We start from the raw sequence: 23,652 nt of genomic DNA on the forward strand, positions 1-23,652 counted from the left end.
CCAACCCATAGCCAACTCATATTAGTAAATAATATAGATTGGGTTATGAGTTGAGTAAATTTAATTTTGGTTAAATATGTGTTGAGTAATACGGGTTGAATTTACCATTACTCATTCCTACAAATAATTATATATTTTAAAACAGTATTATTATATTGAATAAAAAAATCAATAAAAATAAATTAAAAAACTGAATATATATATATATATATATATATATATATATATTACTAACCATGTTAATATTAAAATTAGTAAAACATATATTTCAAATTTATTTATTAAAAAACTAGCAATATTTATTCCTAACAATTATTTTTATATCCTTGCTTAAATGCATCCCTGTATTATTAAAAAAAAAATTGTGTCATCTATGTTTCTCTTTATATTCTAGGGTAGGTAACCCATTTTAATTTTTTTTGTTTTTTTTACTTTTTTTAAGTTCAAATATTTTCAAACAATTAAACACATCTTTTCTCAATCTATTTCAAAACAACCATAATTTTATCTTTTTCTATTTTGAAGAAGGTCTGAAAGTAGTTTGTGAGTATAAAATTTTAATTATACAAAAAAAATTAATGACAGAGGAGCCAAAATTTACAACGAAATTGGAGTGGGGTGATGTTAAAATGTAAGATACTAAGCATAATTTTAAATGTTCATTTATCTCTTTTTTATTCATTAATAATTTTTCTCATTATCTTCATTAATAATTTATTCTTTTATATCTTCAATCTTTATTAATAATTTATTTTAAACACTGATAAGAAAAATAATAAATAAAATAATAAAATAATAAAATATAAATTTTCAAATATATTATATTTAATAAATATATATTTAAAATAATAAAAAATTAAATCTAAATTTTTTAATTAATTATTTCTCCTTTCTCTTTTTTAATTTTTTTTTCATATTTTATTTTTTTTATAAATGTATTATAAATTCAATCAATTAACTCAAAATGTTATATATTATCTTTTTTTATATTATTATATTGGATAATAATTAATTTAAAAAATTAAGAATTTTTATATTTATTTTATTATTCTCTTAACTATATATTTATCAAATATAATATATATTTTTTTATTTTTTTATTTATTTTATTTATTATTGTCCTTATTATTATTTAATTTTTGTAAATAAATAAGTTAAATAATAAAATATATAAACATATATTTATAAATTAATAATATAAATTATTAATGAAATTGAAAAGAGAAAAAATAAATTATTAATAAAAAAATATAGAGAAATTATTAATGAATAAGAGAGATAAATAAACATTTGAAATTATATTTAGTCATAGGCCTAGTCACCCTTCCACGTCATTTCGCTACATTGCAAACGGAGAGAATTGAAAGACACAATAAAATAATTAAGCTTCTTCAAATTAGAGAAGGGTAGAATTTCGGGAAAAGAAAAAAATTTGATTGTTATGAGAAATATTGAGCATAAAAAAAATGATAAAAAATATTGTGGTTGTTTTAAAAAATTTTAACGTGATTTTTATCCTTTATTATTAATATATATTTATAAAAGCTTATAAATTTATCTAAAAAATAGCTTGGTTCTGTGGACAAAAGCATCCAAAATGGACTACAGTTTTAGAAGCATAATAATATTCACACCATGTTTAAAACCTTGCCTTTGTGCATGGACTAAGGATTGCAAGAAAACAAAGTAATTAACGTTTAAATTTGAACCAACTGATCTACGATTTTTGAAGAGTTTAACCGATCTTAGTAATTCAATTGATCAGTTTAGTGACGATAATGACTCTACTGAACAACCATGATTAAAAAAATTATGTACAATTCAGTTCTAATTAAAATTTCATACCTATACCTTGACCCCTCTCTTAATAATAAGAGTACAAATTTTGTTTTGTAAAATGAAAACATATTTATAATAAATCAATTTATATGCATTTTTCAAAACATTTTTTTAGAAAAAAAACAAAGTTTATATTACTTTATTGAGATCGTATATAACTTATCGAACCAACCACTTTGACTCACAACCAGTTTAAAACCAATTACGCAAACACTCTTCTTTAGTCGTAACTTTCGAAAAATTGATATGTTCCAACATTTTAAATGAATTAATTTACCATCATTAGTAATAATATTAAAAAATGATAATATATATTCAACACAAATTTGTTATAATGTGTGGAAATTTCCTTTTGAATTTGACTAGCTAGTTTCCATTGACCGTGTCAAAATAGTTAAATTCAATTGTGTAGCAATCATGCAAGACCAAGCATGCATGCTATAAGTTGAATAGTATGCAAAGACGACGTCGTCCAACTTTGAATAAGAAAGAAAGTTACACTTGTCATGTGTCAATCAATTGTTTCTAGTTAATTAAGGTTTTCCAACCACTATTTTCCTTATTTTTTTTCAAATTTACATTTATTAATTTTAACTTGTACAAACCATGAATGAATACATTTGAGTGTGTGTCACAGATAGAATTAAACATCTACATCGATTCAATCCCCTATTCTTTAGACCGATTCAGTCTCTCCCAAAGGTTGGAAAGCCCAAAAAGAAAGTTATTAATTTAAAAAAAAAACCATTTAGTATAATAGGTATGAGAATAGTCTTAGGCAACCGCTTAGTTGACCTCACAGCACGGTCTGTCCTATACTGATCTCATTTAAATAGAAAAATCCATGATATGTCTATCTCGTCGACAACCCCTTTTTATCGTAAAAAGTGTATATATATCTATACAAAAGACTTCTTATTTGAACATTTAAAAGAGAAATAAATAAAATGATATTATTATTCTATTTGTAATTTGACCTTCTTTAAAATATAAATTTTAGAACGTATTGAGTATATGCAAATTTAAAAAAAAAAATAAAAAAAAACAAAATTAAATTACTAATTTTGAAATATTTAATTTACTCAAATTTATCGACCTTTCTATTAACAATCCTAAACAATTTTTATTTTATTTTTTACAAATGTATTCATTTCAATTAAGGTCTTATTTGATGGTTACGATTCTACTATATCTGTTTATTTCATTTCGTTGAAATCGATTTTACAAATATATATTTTTAATATAATACATCAATTTATTTAACTTTGATATAATTTTTTTTAAATAACTGAACAACAAATCAAAACTCCAATTAATAACGTTACAATTTCCCATAAAAATTATAAAGTATGTAAAGTAATAAAAAAAAATTAGACTATTTATTTTTTTAGTCATTAATTGTAACTATTATTTTTGTTAAATTATTTTATTATTTTTATTAAGTTGAAAATCGTATAATTATTGTCACATTTATTTAGTACAAAAATTTATTTCAAACAAATATTATTTATTATTATTAATGTTACATTTTATTTGATTAATTGTTTTAAATTTTATTTTAAAATAATGTCAATTCAAAATATATAGTCAAATGTTCAAACATAAAATATCAAACCGACGTATAGTTTCTTGTTAAAGTAGAACCGACGTAATGGGTGATATTTAAATTTATCTATCCATTCTATTTATAATTTCATAAAGAATATCACAAATGGAGGTTATAATAAATACAATGCCATGTTCCATGAGATGAGATGACCCACCAAATTATTCATTCGTTTGTTTGTAGTAATAATAACCATAACCATCTCTCCCATCTCCCTGTATTGTCGGTCGAACATATACATATTCCTTTTATTTATTTTTGTTAGTTTTAAATTTATTAAAACAATTAGAGTAAAAATAAGCATATGGTTGATTGCTTTGCTTTGTTTTGCTTAGCTAGAAAAAATAACTTGGTGATCTTGACTTAGGGATGTATACATAGTGAATTGGACCACAATACAACACTTGGGTAACCAATTCACAAATACCCGTTCCCTTCGGAATACCCTACAAACGAACATGTCAAAAAATCGAGAAAGAGATATACATGACAAGGTCGAATGATCTAAGAAGTTGGATAACTAACCTAATAGATCAATATCAAAATGACAAATGGCTTATGAGCTATAATCTATATATATATAATGTTGCTTAATTTTGAAAATGTCTGAATTACCGGATCGAGAGATGTGGTTAATTTGGATATATATGTGAAAGTAAATTGATATTTGGGTCGGATTCTGGGTTGACCCGCCCATAAACTTAAAATGGTTAAAAATAAAATAAAAAAATGTTATAGGAATGTTTTGAAATCCCAACCTAACAAAAACAGCTACAACTTTTTAACCAACTATGTTAATAACACTTTTTATTTTTAATTTAACATCAAATTTGATAAATGCGGGATATTTTAACAATATATTTTTATCTGTGTGCATCGCACGGGGATCTTCCTAGTTTATTCTAAATTGTCAATAACTTACCCAGTCGATACACAAGAAATACATGTATTGACTAACGAGTCACTTTTTTTTTTTATCAATGCTTAGACTTTTACACATTTCTAACCAAGAATACAAAACTTAGGTATTACCCATTGAATCAATCTCAAATTATTCCATAGTGACTCTCCATTTTCCTCACAAAGACGACTTCCATTAGCAATATATCATAATCATTTTCCTTTGATATCGGTCATCTTATTTACCCTACCATGAATTGAACTTCATTTGAAAAAGATAATTTAAACGGGATGTTTGACGCCCAAATATGTTCCCACATAATGAAATTTGACGAATGTGCCACTATATATCGAAAATGTTTTATTATTGGCCTATCAAAATAATCATCAATTTTTGTTGTCTCGCGTTTCTATCTCGTCTCGTTTAGGATTTTGCATGAAAGAAGTGTACGAGAGATTAGTTGGGTTGAGAATATTATTAGCTAATAAGAGATTCATTTTCTTTTTAATTTGTAATATATATAAATTATAGGTTTGTCCTATGGATGGAAGAAAGATTTTAGCAAATAGAAAATTTTGACGAAGTTAATAAAATAAAAACAATTAATTAAACAAAACAAAATGTGTTTCAATCCCATGAGAATACAATTCTAAAACACTTACAAGCTTATTAATATCACATAACCGATTGTAATGAATTTATTTTTGTATATGATGTTAAAAAAATATTCAATTATGAAAAAATACTAATTCAAAACAAAATATAATGACTAGAGGATAGAAGCTCAAATTTTTATTATACATAGAGGCATTAAAAAGTTATATTTAATTTAATTTATATACTTTTTTTTCAGTTAAAATTTTAATAATCAATAGAAGATTAAATCATCATTTTAATTAATCATAATTTTTTAAATAATCAATGAAATACAAAAATTAAAAATGACCTTTTAAACCTTAACCATAAAATATTAAATAATGAAACAAATATAAGAAAGAAAATAAGATGCTCTTAAATCTTTAAAAGTGCAATGAAATTTCTATTCAACCATAGATTCCATATACCAAATATTGGCATGCAATAAATCAATAGACTAAAATTAAAGAGAAACTCCATAACACAATGCACCTCAAAAAAGAAATCTTCAATGTTACATTATTCCTTCTTATTTGAATAATTATTTAATATATATATATATAACTAACCAAACATTAAACCAATTAAACCAACTAGCATGTATCCCGTGCATTTGCACGAGTAATAATATAAAAAACCGTGAAAAAAATATTACGATAAAATTTTTATAGGCGGGTCAACTCACAATCCGACTCAAGTATCCATTTACTCTCACATATATCCAAATTAACCACAGTTCTCGACCCGACAATCTGGACACTTTAAAAATTAAGCATCATTATATATATATATATATATATATAGATATATAGATTATTCGATTCACTCTCATATATCAATTTTGTATACCATTCTAATGCAATATTATTTTTCTTATAATAATAATAATTATGATTAGTAAGTAATCATCCTACCCTTTTGATCAAAAACTTATTTAAAAAAATCTCTCAATGTCACATTATTTTTTACAATTTTTTTTTTTTATCATTTTTATATTTAAAATGTTACTTTTATGATGTTTTCTTATATACGTTCCCGGTAGCCTGTAGAACTGTTGGGTGAGCGAGCTAATTTTTTTTTTGATCTTGTTCATGTTTGCATGCAGAAAAATCAGCTTTCGAATTTAAATTCATTTTGGGTTTCAAATCGCGATCTCTAATCGTTTTTCTCGAATATTTATGAGTTCGATAACTTGTTAGACATCATCGTGTTTGTACTTTTATATATATATATATATATATTTTGAGATTTTTTTTTATTTTCTACCATATGCCATAGCCGCCCCCAATTGCATTTATTAAAAAAAAAAATGAATTCCCCCACATTTATGATGTTTTCGTCTTCAACTTCCTTTTTATCCAGGTGGGTACCCCCATTTCATTGTGAAGTAAATTTATCAACTTTTTTTTTATATCTCCCCCTTCATCTTATTAATAATTATTATTCCATTATTTGATCTTCCCTCAAATTCTTTTTCTTCTTCTTCTTAAAGCTTGATAATTCTTCTTAGAGAGAGAAAAAGAAGAAATGGAGTATTGCATTAATGAATTAGACATGACTACACTTCAATCTACTATCCCTTTAGATTCCTCTACTTTCCACCACTTAGACGATTTCTTCTCACTCAACTCCGGCGCCGACGCCGACGACGACAACAACAACGTCGACGGCGTCGACTTCTCTTCTATCGATTCCTTCCTTGACCTCTCCGACGACCACCACCATCAATTATTACAAGAAGACCAATGGAAAGAAGAAGTTTCTAATTCTCAAGACAAACCAGGAAACATCCAATTTACCACCACCTCCTTCCCCGGCGGCGACTCTCACGTAGTCGAATTTCCACTTTTGGTAAGTACCCATAAGTCCATAATCAATTTTCTTTAATATTTTCAAACAATTCATCATAAATAAATAAAACCCAATTCATCATTTGCAGCAACAAGTCGAGGATTTTGAAGATCTAGAATGGTTATCTCGAATTGTAGATGACTATGATTCAGATTCCAAATTAACCCTTCTCTATAATCCCCCCATAAACCACCACCACCACCACCGATCTCATCCGCCGCCGCCGCCGCCGCCCCTTCTCTGCTTCTCCTGTCCAATCCCAGCCAAACCCAGAACCAAAAGAACAAGACTCGCCGGAAAACTATGGGGAAACGCCGTGACCGCCGCTTTATCAAATTCCTCTTCCTCTTCTTCTTCTTCCTCAATAATATCCTACGGTTCTTCAAACTCTTCAATCAGTTCTAATACCAACTTAACCATTCCAATGAAAAATCAAATGAAGAAAAGAGGGTGGTCGGAATTGGAATCGGAAACGCAGATTCGACGTTGTAGCCATTGCCATGTTCAGAAAACACCTCAGTGGAGAAGTGGTCCTCTTGGTCCAAAGACACTTTGTAACGCTTGTGGAGTTCGGTTTAAGTCCGGCAAACTTTTCCCGGAGTACAGACCGGCGTGTAGTCCGAGCTTTACCGGCGAACTTCACTCGAACAGTCATAGGAAAGTATTAGAGATGCGACGGAAGAAGGAGACTATTGATAAACCGGGACAAGTGAGTTTTTGAGGATAGACCGGTTCAAAAATAAATCTATAGAAAACCGGGTTAATTGGAACTTTAGATAGATAGAATTGATGTATAATTACTGAGTTAGGCAGGCAGGCCGGCATCAAGGGTATAATAGTACTTTTCTTCATTTTTAGAAAGCAGCCTTTCTTTTATCCATTAATAACAACAGTAATTTTTATATTATTTATTTGAATTAAATTTACTTATTTTAATGTTTTTATACTCAATCAGTCAGTTCAGTTCCATTGCAATAAAATCCTGATAAAAAAAGTCAAAATAAGGCAGGTGAGAAATAAATATTAATAAAATTATTTGAGTGATCTAACACTATCTATGTTAATGTTTTAAAATACAAATTAATTTTGACTAATTGGGATTTGGGACCACATTAATTATGTTTAAACACATGTTAAAAATGGCCACTTGGCTTTATTATAAACTCAGTTTATTTTTGGCTGATTACCTTATTTTTCAAATATTGATGTCATTTTTTTTTATCAGTTTCAGGTTATAATATTTCTATATGAAGTAAAACCAACAAACTTTTTTTCAATAAAAAGTTAAGAGATTGAATTAATAAAAAAAAAATTATTATTTAAATCAAAAGAATCTAATATTAAGCAAGACTTTCATATTTGATACTATATTTTTAATGTATTTTTATTAAGAATATTAAATTTAATCATTTAATTATCGATTAATATGATATACGAAAACATTAATTAAGAAATATTGTTAGTCACATTTATTTAATTTCTTTCTTTTAATATAGAAAGATAGAACGACTCATAAGATGTTTTAAGTGAAATTTTGTTATTTTTATATTTTTTTTGTCACTTAAAATATCTTAATGAATTATAATTATTTAATTTTAAATTAATTTACTTGTTTACAATCAAAATAATAAAAAAAAAAAGTAGCATAATCTTCCAACATAGTATACTCTAATTTAAATCTCATTTAAATTGATTTATTTTTTTAGTGAAATCAAATAAATATTTTAGACAAAATTGTTTACCCATGATAGGGTTATAGTAATACTAATGATACAAGTTATTTTTTCTTACTTATAAGCCTTATTGATCATAGTAAAAAATTAAACAAATGAAAAAAAAAAAGATATTATTTATGCTTACAAAATAATAAATGAGTGAGTTGAAAGGGAGGGTAAAGCTAATAATGAAGATGAATGGAAGCCAGCAAACCAGAAGTAATATAAATGGTCCAATTTCTCCACCCACTCAAGTCTAATATTAGTTATTTTTATGACCCACTTCCTTTATCTTTTATTATTTTTATTTTTTTTACACAAGCAATTGCTGATTCTATCTATCTCTTCTTTCTACTTTTTTTTAAAACTTTGAGTGATCAAGATAAGATTAGGAAAGTTTGCATTATTATTTATCAATAAACCATCACCACCCATGTGGGCTCTCTCATGTCTCTACCATTTCAAATAATCCCACCCATGTGGGGGCTCAAGTTTCATTCTTTCATCATCAATTAAATAATGAATGAATCTTCAAACTTATATTATAATAATGGCTGATGACTCATTCCAGTTTCAAATAGTCATCACACCCAAAACCCAACCCACCCATTTCAACATTTTAGAGCTTGTTCAGTTTGGTTTCTTAAATAAATTTTTGTTTATTGAAAAATGTTGATAGTGGTGATTTTGAAAAGTGGGTATTTTTGATAAAAAATAAAAATAAAAAAATAAATGTATTAATATATAATGATCAAATAATTTATTTATTTTTAAATAAAAGGTATTTAGTATTTTATTTAATGAATTTAGTAATGTAATTAATGAGATAGTTAATAAAATAATGTTTAATTATAATTAAATTTATAAAAAAAAAAAAACTGTATTACACCCAAGAAAAAGAGCAAGGAATTTACCTTGCACAGCCTCCATAAGAAAAGATTTAAACATTATTTAAAAGCAATCCATATTCAATACAAAACAAGTGGGTATTAAAGAGAAATCATCCACTTTCACTTATTCATAAAGAAGATTGATTTTAATAATAGAAAGATATAAAGGAAAATCTTACATACCTGCTGTAAAATATATATTTTATATATTGTAATATATTTTTTTAAACGATGGGTTTCACCACTCCATTGGAGTGCGATTAATCTCCGCGAGTTACATAGCCCGCAAACACACCTAACCAAGCGAGCGAAACTTGTCGCCTGACACGGGTTCGAACCAAGGACCTCCAAGAAAGCTGAGAATACCCATATTTTGTTACCGCTAAACTAAAAAATGATATATATATTATAATACTCAATGATAACTTAAGTGACAAAAATCCATATCTAAAAGATTAAAAGTTCATTGGGAGTGAATTGACCTCCTATATTAGAAATTACTTGTACATGAAATTACTCATATTTATTATTATTATTATTATTATTATTATAAAGTTTTCAACATTGTGAAAGAAATTAGGCAACACACCTACCTTATATGGTTTTTTTTTTTGCTTCCACTCAATCCTACTTTCCTTGTGATCTTGACATTAATCTAGAAAATTGTCAAATTTCAGATAATAGAAACAATGGAGAAACTGTTACTTGTATTATTATTGAACTTTATTAAGTTAGAGTTACAGTATTTTCCATATAACAAATCTAAAACTAAAATTAATTATTGGTTACTTATTAAAAAAATAAACTCCTATATTCAAGAATGTCACATCATCAATCATGACATTTTATATTATTGAATAATTGAATTCGATTGTAGCAGAATACAAATCCTATACACTATTGTCACATTGTTCAGGCTTCAGGCTGCAACCATTTACATAAATCCAGCATAATGTGACGGCCCATTCAATGGGTTGACCAAAACCCAAAGATGTGAAGCCCTTTATGTATATATCCTAAAAGGTTATAAATTTTGTTAGTTTTTTTATTGGACTCTCTAAAATTTTCTAAAAGTTCTTTATTGTAGATAAAGATATAGAATTTTCTAAAATTGGTAGATAATAGAACTTTCTAGAATTCTTTAGTAGTTTTTAGGTCTAGGTATATAATAGAATTATCTAAAAAATCTTAGGTGATAAGGAGGATCTAGAAAGATCCATCAACTTGTATATAAACAATTCTTGGCTATAAACCAAGCACCTCACACTTGTAAGCAACAAGCAATAGATAAGATATTCTTCAAGCTCTTTCTCTCCTAAAGTGTTCCTTCTTCTTGCATCTTTTAAGAGGCTGACTAGCTAGTATTGAAGCAATTTAGACTAGTTCCGCACAAGACGATGAGTTATTCAGTGACCGAGTTTCTACCCGTGACAAGTGGTATCAGAGAAAAAGTGGTATCGTATCCACATTTGTGCTTCCGCATTCAAGAGAAGATCGTGCTAAAAGAGATGGATTCAAGTTCCAAAGTCACAAAGGTTTTGATCGGTGAACAGAAGGACAAGGGGTTCAAGAGGGGCAAGTCCATCAAGAGATGTGTCAACATGAAAGCGTTGATGACTCGACTTGAGGAAGGCATGTGCGAGCACCAAGAGGCTCTCGAGATGTTTAGCGCGGTGGCCGATATGGTGACGGTGTTGGATGAGGCTGGTGAAAAGTTGGAGAATAAGGTCATGTGGATCATTAACAATGTGAATTGTAGAATTCGTGACAAAGTGTTGGGATCGGTTCGAGGTGAGGTTAATTATATCCGGAAGGAAGTGCTCGAGACAATTCGAGGGGAAGTCCATGTGATGGCCGACGCCCTTTAGAGGTAGATGATGGGGAGGCTCGAATCGATGGAAGATCGAATTTGGTGGAATGGAGGGGAACTTAGAGGTGTGGCACCTCATCGGATAGAAGTTCCCAAACCAACTACGTTCAAAGACTCGAGGAATGCAAGAGAAGTTGAGGACTTCCTATAGAGCATGGAACGATAATTTCGGGCATCAAACATACTTGATGATCGCGCCAAGTTGCAAACGACCCCTTATTCCTGATTGAAATGGGGCTATTGTGGTAGAGAAGGCGTGAAGCAGACATTGAACGAGGTACATTGAGGATAAAAACATGGGAAGACTTCAAGACCAAGTTCAAGCGCCAATTCTTCCTAGAGAATGCTGATTTTGAGGCTCGGAAGCGGCTAAGTCAACTTGTGCACGACAAAACCATCAAAGAATATGTGGAGTTCCAATAATTGATGCTTGAGTTACCTAATCTAACGGAATATGAGGATCTATTTGCATTTGTTAATGGCCTAAAAACTTGGGTATAGTTAGAGTTGCAAAGGGCTAAGGTGAAGAACGTCTCCGAGAAAATTGCGGTTGCGAAGAGGTTGATCGAGCTCAAGGTGACCGTGGACAGACCGAAGTTCAACGGAGAGGATGATGAGAAAGGTGGAAGAGACCGTCCACCTAAGAAGTGGCATGCACACAACAACTTGGGGAGGCAAACGGTCGAATCGGGTAAGCCAAGAGTCTAACATATTTGTGGAGCTCATAATCACATAAAATTTATGTGGCCGTATAGTGGGAAAAAGTTGCAGCGGTTAAAAGAATCGAGTCCTCCGAGGAAGAGGAAAGAACTCGAGTGAGATCCTTAAGACTACGCAATGCTGTGAAGACTAGTGATGCGGAGCCGATCAAGGGAGAAAATAGGGGCTCGATGTTCGTGAAAGCCGTGATCAGGGGAAGACACATCAAATCACTAGTGGATACTTAAGCTACTCAAAAATTCATGCGTGAAGGAGTGGCTAAGTCATTGTGTCTTCGCATCAACCCAACAAGAGGGATAGTTAAGTCCGTGAATATAATAGCTAGGCCGGTGGCCGGGGAGGCTAGGGGAGTGCACACCAGGAACAAAGACTGGAAGAGAACGAACTCATTTACGTTAGTCCCTATGGATGACTACGAAGTAATGTTGGGACTACAATGGTTTGATCAAGTACGTGCTTGCATAATGCCCTATTTTGATTCACTCACCATTTTGGATCACAAAAATACTAGCATGATACCAACAAGAAGAGAATCAGATGGAATGGACATATTCTCGGCAATATGATTCAGCCAAGGTCGCAAACGTGGTAAATGAACATTTGTCACTTTTGCTATGACAGATGATGGGACAATTCCAAGGGAAAATGGGAAGAACCCGAGTATGTCCAGATAGCTTGCGTCGAGGCCTTCAAGGGCTCAAGGCCAAAGACACCAAACAACCATCAACTCCACAAAGTTTGGCCATATTATACGTTGGTCAAAGTCAGTCTGCCTTCACTCTCGCCAAATCCTTAGGAGAGGAAGAAAATATTGCTCGGGCATCTTTGGACAAAGTCACCAAAAGATGAAGAAATGGACAGGTCTGAAGAGGCGTGCAGTTGAGTTTAAGGAAGGGGACCGAGTAATAGGGAAATTACTCCCGCAACAATTTAAGTCTATACGATATGTGCTCAAAAGCTTGTGTGTAGATACGAGGGACTATTTAAAATCAAGAGACGTGTGAGAAATGTCTCATATCAATTGGAGTTGACCGCCATAAGTCTACCCAATGCTGAGAATAGTAGGGGAATGGAAGATCACTCATGGCACGCCAAACAAAAGTAAAAAGTATCAGTCCAAGGTCGAGCCGAGGACGACCACGACTTAGGTGGGGGAGAATGTCACGACCCATTCAATGGGGTGACCAAAACCCAAAGATGTGAAGCCCTTCATGCATATACCCTAGAAGGTTCTAGATTTGGCTAGGCTTTTCTTTTTGTGAAACTCTCTAGAATTTTCTAGGAGTTCCTTATTGTACGTAAGATGATAAAACTCTCTAGAATTCTCTAGGAGTTCCTAAAAGTAAATAGATAGTAGAACTTTCTAAAATTTTCTAGGAGTTCCTAAGTCTAGGTAGATAATAAAATTCTCTATAAAATCTTAGATTATGAGGAGAATCTAGAAAGATCCCATCCACTTGTATATAAACGAGTCTTGGCCATAAACCAAGTACTTCATACTTCCTTACACTTGTAAGCAACAAGCAATAGATAATATATTCTCCAAATTCTTTCTCTTTCAAAGTGTTCCTTCTTCTTACATCTTTTAAAAGACTGACTAATTAGTATGGAGGCAATCTAGACTAGTGCAGTCGTGACAATAAGCTTGTTTCTACCTTTAATATTAAAATATAAGTCATCTTGAAACCACACTTTTGTAATAATTCAGTTAATATAAGATTTAATTTCCCTTTAAACTAAGTCATATTAAATTATTAATGGTCATTTATAACAAATAAGGGTAGAAGAGAAACTTGTATGGCCAGTTATCATGATGTAAAAATGTATAAAAGGCCAAAAACACACCATCCTTAATTTACATTGACTAACTACTAGAAAAGATGATTAAGAAATTTACAAAATATTTCAGTAGCAATATTTTTCTTTCCTCTTGTATATTTGTCTAATCCAAAAATCAAAATATCTAGAGTTTAAGACAGGATGGTCCGGATGGAAGAGAAAAACAGAAGAAATAAATAATAGCAAAGTGATGACTAGGTCATTTCTAATTTTTTATTAATTGATGTATAGAAAAAAATAATAGCCCTTCATACTTTTTATCAATCTATCAATCTAAGTCTCTTATTAATCCATTGTATATTAATTTTTGACTGAAATTATGTCTAAACATATTTTTAACAATATATGAACATAAATTACAACATTGTCATTATCATTATCATTATCATTATCATTATCATGTTTACTAACTTTATCATCATATAAATTCTCACATTTACATAAATTATATACTTATTTTAATACAAAATTCCCAAACATGTATGTGTTTCTGGGTTTGTTCGGTCCAACTTATTTAAATAACCTGGAGAAGGAAAAATAATTATTGATAATTATTTTGAAGAGATGATGATGTTTTTTTTTTTTATAAAAAAACTTAAAAAGTATTGATATATATTTAAAAAATAAATAATTATAATTTAAAATATAAGGTATTTTAATATTTTGGTTAATGAATTGATTGATTTGAAGGATGAAAGAGGGAATGAGTGGACAATTGATTTTGTTAGGTTATTTGGAAAATTCAAATCCGAGAATTCCTAAATACTCCTAAAAGTTATCATCATGTTTTTATTGAGAATTGAGATCTCTTATCTTCATTCTCCAAGTTACAAAATCATTCCAACATTTCCTAAAGATAATGAATTTAATACTAATTGTTTTGAAAAGTGAGCCTAAAAAAGAGATGGATAAACCTTAATATCTTAAAAATCACAATTGAACTACAAAATAATATGTTATCTTTCTATCATATTTCCGTTGTAGTCTAGTTGGTCAGGATATTCGGCTCTCACCCAAAAGACCCGAGTTCGATTCCCGGCAATGGAATCTTTTTATTCTTTTCTTATTAGGGTTTGTTTATACGACGTCGTTTACATACAGATCAGGGTATTCCTGCAAATAATAATAGATAGATAGATAAAAGAGAGATCTTGAGATTTTGATAGCTTACGAAAATGGCGATAACTCTCAACAATGGATTCAAGATGCCATCAATCGGCCTTGGAGTATGGAGGATGGAAGGAAAAGACATTAGAAACCTCATCATCAATGCTATCAAGCTCGGATATCGCCACTTCGACTGTGCTGGTATTTTCTTCCTTCTTTGCTTTCCAAGCAGCTTAAACCCATTTCATCTCTTTCGATCTCTTACTTTTTTAACTTATAGATGATGATGATAAGTGGGTATTTATTATTTCTGTTGTTTGATGTAGCTGATTACAAGAATGAAGGAGAAGTTGGTGAGGCACTAGCTGAAGCATTTCAGACTGGATTAGTCAAAAGGGATGATCTTTTCATTACAACTAAGGTACTCAATGGTATCTTTGTTTTGAACCCTTAATAGATAGATATAGATATGCCATGATTATTATAATTATAATTAAAACCCTTCAAATGCTGATTCCAGCTCTGGAATTCTGATCATGGGCATGTACTTGAAGCTTGTAAAGACAGTCTCAAGAAGCTTCAACTGGATTACTTGGATCTGTATCTTGTTCACTTTCCAATAGCCACAAAACACACTGGTTTAACCCTAACCCTTGATTCTGTATCAGAAAATACATGATATAGGAGGACCTTTATGTGATTAATACTGAATTGTGCAGGAGTTGGTACTACTTCGAGTGCTTTGGATGAGGATGGTGTTCTTGATATCGACGTAACCATATCCCTTGAAACTACCTGGCATTCAATGGAAGATTTAGTTTCAAAGGGTTTAGTTCGTAGCATAGGAATCAGGTCTAAATAAATAAATAAATAGTTTGAATGTTACGAATTTTGTTGGTGTTTATTGATGTAAATGTTTATTTATTTGCAGCAACTATGACATATATCTAACCAGAGATTGTCTAGCCTATGCTAAAGTGAAGCCAGCAGTGAACCAGATTGAAACTCACCCATATTTCCAGCGCGAATCTCTTGTGAAATTCTGTCAAAAGCATGGTGTTTGTGTTACAGCACATACACCACTTGGAGGATCTGTGGCTAACACTGAATGGTTCGGCTCTGTTTCGTGTTTGGATGATCCCATTCTCAAGGTGACGTGGTTTTGCACTTGGTGTTGTTGTTTTCTCATCAATATTAGTATTATTAGCTAATTTGACTTTCCATTTTATTTTTTAAAAAATATAGGGATTGGGTGAGAAGTATAAAAAGAGTGTAGCTCAGGTTGTTCTTCGATGGGGGATTCAGAGAAACACAATTGTGATTCCGAAAAGCTCAAAGGTGGAGAGATTGGAGGAGAATATCAAAATCAGTGACTTCGAGCTGAGCAATGAGGATATGGATCTTATCAAAAGCATTGATCGAAAAGCTCGTACAAACCAGCCTGCTGTATTCTGGGGTATCGATCTATTTGCTTGACTTTGCTCATATCCATTTTCTTATATCAACTATGCATTTTCTTGTTTTGCGGTGTTTAATGATTGAAAATTAGGATCATGAATTTTGAACATTGTTGATCCAATTTGAAAGTCATCTTAATATAAACTACCATCTTATTTGTCAAATGAACTAGGTGTTTACCTAAAAATTTCAAAACAAATTATTGTGTTTGATCAATAGAGAGTTTATATGATGTATTATGTGCCAATTAGAAATGGAGTTAAAATTTTTATTACTAAACAATTGTATTATGAACTTTCTTTTTTAAATCCTCAACTGAGTGCGGTTATCAAGTTAATTTCATTCAAAACAAATCTGAAGGTGGCAGTTTAGGGTTTTATTTGCTTTTACAAAATTTATGGATTTCATGATGCAATGAAAAGGACTTCGATGCTTGGATTGGGAATGAGATTTTGAATAATGTCTTTTTTTTAAGGTTTCATAGACAAATTTATTTTCACTATCATGGTGAGTTAAAAGTAGAGATAGTCAATTAAGTCAAACTGTATATATGTGAATAATTCTTTAACTTAATCAATTAAGTCAAACTGTAGAGATTTTGAATAATGTCTTTTTTTTAAGGTTTCATAGACAAATTTATTTTCACTATCCTGGTGAGTTAAAAGTAGAGATAGTCAATTAAGTCAAACTGTATATATGTGAATAATTCTTTAACTTAATCAAATTTATTAGGGTATTTCATATGAGAAGTGAGTCGGTGTCTAATAGACCAAAGATCGTGTTGTGTTTGATTCTTATTTATAATGCCTTAAATTAACGTAGATATCATGGTTGTTAGGGTCTTGTCATGAATTTTAAGGGACGACAGTCAAACAGAAAAATAATAAATGTTTGTAATGCTAATCAGAAAGCTGTTTTGTTATTACAAATTCCCTATCATGACATGAATAACAAACCATACAAATATACACACTTCAGAGCTTGTTTGTTTTATGCAGTTTATTAAAATTTAAATAAACAATTTCTTCTTCCTCCACTTTGTAAGAGCTTTTTCTGTTTAGGGTAATTTAAATAATTGGTGGTAATTTTGAGGGGGAAATTGGATGAAATAACCCTCCTAAGAGGCTTATTTCCAAATTTAGTATAAGCTAAATAATTTTTTCAAATATAATTTTTTCCCTATGCAAAAAGACTTTATTGCCCTTAAATTTTGTTTTAAAAAAAAAAACAGTATCATTTCTCCTTCCCTTCTCCCCTTCAGTTTTTCCTCCCTCTCCCTCTTTTCAACTTTCCCCGAAGACGACCGATCTAAGCTCCACCTCTCCCCGACGATGAAAAGCCCCCGAAACCCCCATCTCTCCTCGACGACGATCCAAGCCCACGAAACCCCACCTCTCCCCCGACGACTATCCGAGCCCCCGACAACATATACGAGCTCCCGACGACGATCGAAGCAGAACTATTATCCAAGCAGAACGACTATCTAAGCCCGCAACATTGAAGGTGAGTTTAGGGTTTTATCTTTCATGTTTTTCCGTTTTCTATCCGAGTTTTTCCGTTTTCTATCGTTTATCTTCCATGCATGCTGAAATGGAAGAATGGTTTAGGGTTTATTGTTTAGGTTTAGGTTTATTGGCTGACTGAATCGTTTTGGGTTTAAAATTCATCTGTCGAAGGCTGTCGAAGACGACGGTGCATTTGTCGCAGGCGACAATGCATCTGTCGCAGGCGGAAAATACTATTCGCCTGCGATAGATGCACAGTCGTCTGCGACAAATGCACAGTCGTCTGCGACAAATGTTTTATTTGATTTAAAGAAGTGATAATTCCTTTCATTAGTCTGACATAATGTTTTTTTACCGATGACACAAACCAAATGCAAAACCAAAACGGTTATTGAGAACTTTCCTGGCCGTGTTTCATGAAAATTCCACTTGCACTTGCTTGTTAAAACGTAGGACAAGTTTAATCACTTTGGTCTTATGGTAAGGGCTATGAAGACTCAATTTCAGTATCTATTGAAAGCCCGACTGTAATTTTCTCCGGAACAATAATCCATCAAATGTTTATGAGGAAAAGCAGCTCCAATTCAAAGGGAATAACTTTCCTAGTCAATGGTCAACAGCTGTATTGGGGCATGAAGGAATATGCCTTGGTGACAGGCCTAAATTTTGAAAGATTTATTGTGATCGAAAACTGGCACGTTGAAAAATGTCCACCCCTAGTCCATAAATATTTTGGTGGCAAAACAGTTGTTAGAGTGACAGAGGTTCAAACAGTTTTTTCTCTGATGCTCTGAGAAGGATGATGCATGGAAGCTTGGGCTCATCAATCTTATTTACCAGTGTTTTTTTGGATCTGATAATAGGAAGAGGGTATGTTTAAAAATCTTCAGCATAGTGGAGGACATGGAGATGTTTCTTCAATTTCCATAGGGAAATGTGTCATTCAATTCAACCTTGAAGGGTATTGACAAAGACATGAAACATCTTCGGCAGCTATATCTGGAGAAGAAGGAAAGCTGCGGAACTGTGATGTTGTTTATACTATTAGTGGGTTCGCAATAGCCTTCCAAGTTTGAACATATTTGGTTATAAAGACATTTGTCCCCAAATTTGCGGATATGACCGAGGAACAACCTATATGTCCAAGGATATTACTCTTTACAGCCTCCAGAAGCAACAACACTGTCCAAGAGGTATCCACTGCCCTCCTGAAATGCAATGTGTTTCAAAGATGATGATGATGTTGTTGATGAGGCTGAAAACAAAGATGCTGTTGTTGTTGAGAATGAAAACAACAAATTAGCTGATGATGATGTTGTTGTTGATGAGGCTGAGCTGAGTTGGGAAAAAATGAGGCTGAGTTGAAGATGGACGACAATGAAGATTTGGCCACGAAGAAGAAGAAGGAGTTCACCACGAAAAATGAGTTGGGCACGAAGAGGAAGGTCGAGTTGACCAAGAAGAGGTTGCAGGAGTTGGCCAAGAAAAGAAAAGTGGAGTCGGAAAAGAAGAAGGATGATGTAATAGAATTGACTCCAACAAAATTTGAGGGACATAATTTTCGGAGAAAGAAGAAGTCCACACAATTGGGGAACTACACAGACCCTAATGTTGTTTTATTTCTCCAAATTCTTCTCCACTAAATCAACATCAACATCTTTTTCTGTTGTTTTATTTCACCCAATAATTTGATTATGTGATTGAACATAACACGTTGATCCTCTTTGATGACCTTCATTTCAGTTTTAAGCTCATTCACATCCCTTATCAGCTCCTTCATATCCTTTCTCAGCTCATCAAACTTCACATCATTCTGGACTTGAGTCACCCGATTGTCTTGGCTAGTTGGAAAATTGTCTTCTTTATTTTGAGGACTTGTTGCTGAAGGGACATGGTTAGATTCACGAGTAGTAGACCGAGAGGTGTCTTGGCTAGATTCATCACTAAATGACTTCTCGGTCCTCTTGGGCGTCGGTTTGGGAGTACTGTCATCTTCATTCTTTCTCTTCCTACAATCCACTTCAAATAATTCATCATAAATGTAGCCTCCCATTTCTTCAAAGTCTTCCCCGCAGTAGTTCCTCTTCTCCTCCACAGACTCATCAATCTTGTTAAACACATTGCATTTCAGGAGGGCAGTGGATACCTCTTGGACAGTGTTTGTGTTGTTTCTGGAGGCTGTAAAGAGTAATATCATTGGGCATATAGGTTGTTCATCGGTCATATCCGCAAATTTTGGGACAAATGTCTTCATAAATAAATATGTCCAAACTTGGAAGGCTATTGTGAACCCACTAATAGTTTAAGCGACATCACAGTTCCCCTTGCAGGTTTCCTTTTCTCCAGATATAGTTGTCGAAGATGTTTCATGTCTTTGTCAATATCCTTCAAGGTTGAATTGAATGACACCTTTCCCCATGGAGATTGAAGAAACATCTCCATGTCCTCCACCATGCTGAATTTTTTCAAACATACCCTCTTTCTATTATCAGATTCAAAAAGACACTGGTAAATAAGGTTGATGAACCTAAGCTTCCATGCATCCTCTTTCTCAGAGCATTAGAGGAAAAATGTTTGAACCTCTGTCACTCTAACAACTGTTTTGGCACCAAAATATTTATGGACTAGGGGTGGACATTCTTCAACGTGATAGTTTTCGATCACATGAAATCTTCCAAAATTTAGGCCTGTCACCAAGGCATATTCCTTAATGCCCCAGTACAGCTGCTGACCATTGACTAAGAAAGTTATTCCCTTTGAATTGGAGCTGTTTTTCCTCATAAACATCTGATGGATTATTGTTCCTGAGAAAATTGCAGTCGGGGCTTTCAATAGATACTAAAATTGAGTCTTCATAGCCCTTTCTATAAGACCAAAGTGATTAAACTTGTCATTCGTCTTTAACAAGCAGGTGCAAGTGGATTTTCATGAAACACGGTCATGAAAGTTCTCAATAACCGTTTTGGTTTTGCATTTGGTTGGTTATGTCAGACTAATGAAAACAAATATCACTTCTTTAAAGTAAATAAGACATCTGTCGCAGACGACTGTGCATCTGTCGCAAACGAATAGTATTTTTTGTCTGCGACAGATGCATCGTCGACTGCGACAAATGCACCGTCGCCTTCGACAGCCTGCAACAGTCTTCGACAGATGAATTTTAAACCCAAAACGATTCAGTCAGCCAATAAACTTAAACAATAAACCCTAAACCATTCTTCCATTTCAGCATGCATGGAGGATAAACGATAGAAAACGGGAAAACTCGGATAGAAAATGGGAAAACATGGAAGATAAAACCCTAAACTCACCTTCAATGTTGCGGGCTTGGATAGTCGTTCTGCTTGAATAGTAGTTCTGCTTCGATCGTCGTCGGAGGCTCGTATATGTCGTCGGGGGTCAGGGGAGAGGTGAGGTTTCGTGGGCTTGGATCGTCGTTGGTAAGAGGTGGGGGTTTTCGGGGCTTTTTGTCGTCGGGGAGAGGTGGGGCTTGGATCGGTCGTCTTCGAGAGAGTTGAAAAGAGGGAGAGGGAGGGAAAACTGAAGGGGAGAAGAGAAAGAGAAATGAAACTGTTTTTTTTTTTTTTTAATTTAAAGGCAATAAGGTCTTTTTGCATAGGAAAAAAGTTATATTTGAAAAAATTATTTATCCTATGCTAAATTTGGAAATAAGCCTCTTATGAGGATTATTTCATCAAATTTCCCTTTTGAGCATGGTAATTTTTTTATATAAAAATACTTAAATCGTATCAATATATAATAATAAAATATTTATAAATATATATATTTTAGTATTTTGAGTAATTTAGTATAAATAATGTTTAATTATTGTTGAATTTAAAAAAAATGGTAAGTGTATAAGAATTGTTCTACAATATTGAGAAATGAGGGTTTAAGCTGGGCATTGAAAATTGTAAGTTAATTATGTTGATTTATTTCTTAGAAAGAAAATCATTATAGTTATTCATTTTTGTGTTCAAATTTCTTAGCAGAGTGGCATAACAAGGGTGAAGATGCATTGTTAAACCTTTATTTTTATTCTTTTCTTAAAATAGATAATAAATTTATCAATCAAAAGTAGAATAAATCTGTTTTTGTTTGGTTTCTTTATTTGATATTTGGTTTAGTTAAGTATTGATGTTATACATAAAATAAAAATAAAATCATATGCTTTGGTCTTCCCAAAGATTCTTATATTATTTTCTCAGTCCATAAAATAATAATAGTAACAGAAAAGAGAGTGCCATATAACATTATTCCTTATTATTGTTCTATTGTCCACTTTAAAATTGATTTATTTTTAGAATTTAAGTGATATTATTGACTAATCCCTTTATAACTCCCAATTCTAATGGATCCATTTGAAAAATCTTTCTTTCTAAAGTTGATCTAAGATTAGGTCTGAAATTAAAAAAAAATATATCAAAAAAACTTATCAAAACATTATCTCATCTAAATCAACCCACTTCAGAAACTAAAACAACAAATCTAGACATGTCTAAATCCAGTTAGTTTTATTGTGTTTGAAATAGTCCAGTATGCCTAAACAAAATATCACAGACTTATTTGTCATACTGATTTCAAAAAACAACACAACATTGCTCCTCCAATCAATAAAAGCAATGAAACAGAGCATCCAATTTCCTGATTTTTAGGATTAATGTTCTGCCAAGTTAAATTATGAATTGCCCATGTTTTGGTTGGTTGGTTGATCTTCATTAAAAGAGTTGTTTAATAAGAGGAATCCTTACTTGTTAGGAAGTCCATGAAGCCGATCATTTGATCTGTTGCTTCATTCTCATTGTCCTCCTCCAGTGATACAATTCCTAAGTGTGATGGATCTTCCAACATCATTTTTGCCACTAAATAACCTGCAATCGACCATGTTTGGAATTTACGCGCCTGTTTTCCTATGTACCTCCCAAGCTTTCCATCATAGTTAGTATTCAGGCCACCCGTCCTTCTGCAGTCTCCTTTCTGCCAGCTCGATTGCTCGTTTCGCTATCTGCGGCCTTCCTGTCTTTATGCACGACCACTGTCAACACCCACAAAAGCACTGCACACAACACAACAAGTCCCATAAATCTGGTTTTGAAGAGAAAAAAACATAAAACAAATTACCTGGCCTAGATCCTCCATTATGGTAACTCCATTGAGTATTTTTGGGATCGCACCCGGTTATAATCCTCCACTCGTGGTTTTGTAAAGCGGGATAACAAACCTTGACAGGCATTTCTCCAACAAGTTCACCCCAACGCGATCCTATTAGATCCATGATGGCGTGAGACTGTTCGGGAGTAGCCAAAGAAGATAAAATGGCAATGCAATTTCCCATGCAAAACCAACGAAAATCCATGTTGGAAGGACCAACATTTCCAACAAAGTAACCGCCATGAACGGGCATAAAATCAAATACCCATTCAGGTAGAGAATCCGGCATGATATTGAACTTGTTATTCGCTATGTGTGAATTTCCCTCCGTCTTGTATTGAACACTGCCAAGGATAGTTGTTCGCTAAGAGACCTCTCATCATATGATAACTGTCTCTAGGCTTTGGCTTATCCAGTAATCTTGAGAAATCAATATCCGCAGATGCCAAGATCCTTGTTAAAGATCGAGTCAGCAGTTTTCTTACAGACTTTTTCGATCATATCTGCATTTTGTTGGGAAGAATCTGTTTTTCCTTCCATATTTCAAGAATCTGTACATCAAAC

The 23,652-nt window shown here is 32.1% G+C and overlaps 2 protein-coding genes, 1 non-coding gene and 1 pseudogene across 3 annotated transcripts; 3 read left to right on the forward strand and 1 right to left on the reverse strand.

Annotated features, from left to right (window-relative positions):
* The first annotated feature begins 6,424 nt into the window (after nucleotides 1-6,424).
* Nucleotides 6,425-7,732, forward strand: LOC124912250 (GATA transcription factor 6-like). The gene is made up of 2 exons (XM_047452818.1): nucleotides 6,425-6,833; nucleotides 6,922-7,732. Exons 1-2 carry the CDS (start codon nucleotides 6,510-6,512, stop codon nucleotides 7,552-7,554), a joined length of 957 nt encoding a protein of 318 aa, XP_047308774.1. The 5' UTR covers nucleotides 6,425-6,509; the 3' UTR covers nucleotides 7,555-7,732.
* Nucleotides 7,733-14,841: 7,109 nt separating this feature from the next.
* On the forward strand, nucleotides 14,842-14,914 carry TRNAE-CUC. Its single transcript has one exon. It is a non-coding gene; the product is annotated as a tRNA-Glu (tRNA).
* A 76-nt stretch (nucleotides 14,915-14,990) lies between these two features.
* Nucleotides 14,991-16,596, forward strand: LOC124911485 (NADP-dependent D-sorbitol-6-phosphate dehydrogenase-like). Its single transcript, XM_047451980.1, has 6 exons — nucleotides 14,991-15,175; nucleotides 15,301-15,395; nucleotides 15,495-15,612; nucleotides 15,694-15,826; nucleotides 15,906-16,125; nucleotides 16,220-16,596. The coding sequence occupies exons 1-6, from the start codon at nucleotides 15,043-15,045 to the stop codon at nucleotides 16,448-16,450; spliced, it is 930 nt and encodes a 309-aa protein (XP_047307936.1). The 5' UTR covers nucleotides 14,991-15,042; the 3' UTR covers nucleotides 16,451-16,596.
* Nucleotides 16,597-22,633: 6,037 nt separating this feature from the next.
* On the reverse strand, nucleotides 22,634-23,423 carry LOC124911753 (annotated as a pseudogene).
* Between the last annotated feature and the right edge of the window lie 229 nt (nucleotides 23,424-23,652).

Source organism: Impatiens glandulifera, chromosome 8 (genome assembly GCF_907164915.1).
Source record: "Impatiens glandulifera chromosome 8, dImpGla2.1, whole genome shotgun sequence".
Lineage (NCBI taxonomy): Eukaryota > Viridiplantae > Streptophyta > Magnoliopsida > Ericales > Balsaminaceae > Impatiens > Impatiens glandulifera.

Coding starts and splice junctions, on each gene's coding strand:
- LOC124912250 (XM_047452818.1), top strand. CDS start 6,510: ATGGAGTATTGCATTAATGAATTAGACATGACTACACTTCAATCTACT. Junction 6,834..6,921: donor TAGTCGAATTTCCACTTTTG/GTAAGTACCCAT, acceptor CATCATTTGCAG/CAACAAGTCGAGGATTTTGA.
- LOC124911485 (XM_047451980.1), top strand. CDS start 15,043: ATGGCGATAACTCTCAACAATGGATTCAAGATGCCATCAATCGGCCTT. Junction 15,396..15,494: donor ATCTTTTCATTACAACTAAG/GTACTCAATGGT, acceptor TGCTGATTCCAG/CTCTGGAATTCTGATCATGG. Junction 15,613..15,693: donor AATAGCCACAAAACACACTG/GTTTAACCCTAA, acceptor TGAATTGTGCAG/GAGTTGGTACTACTTCGAGT.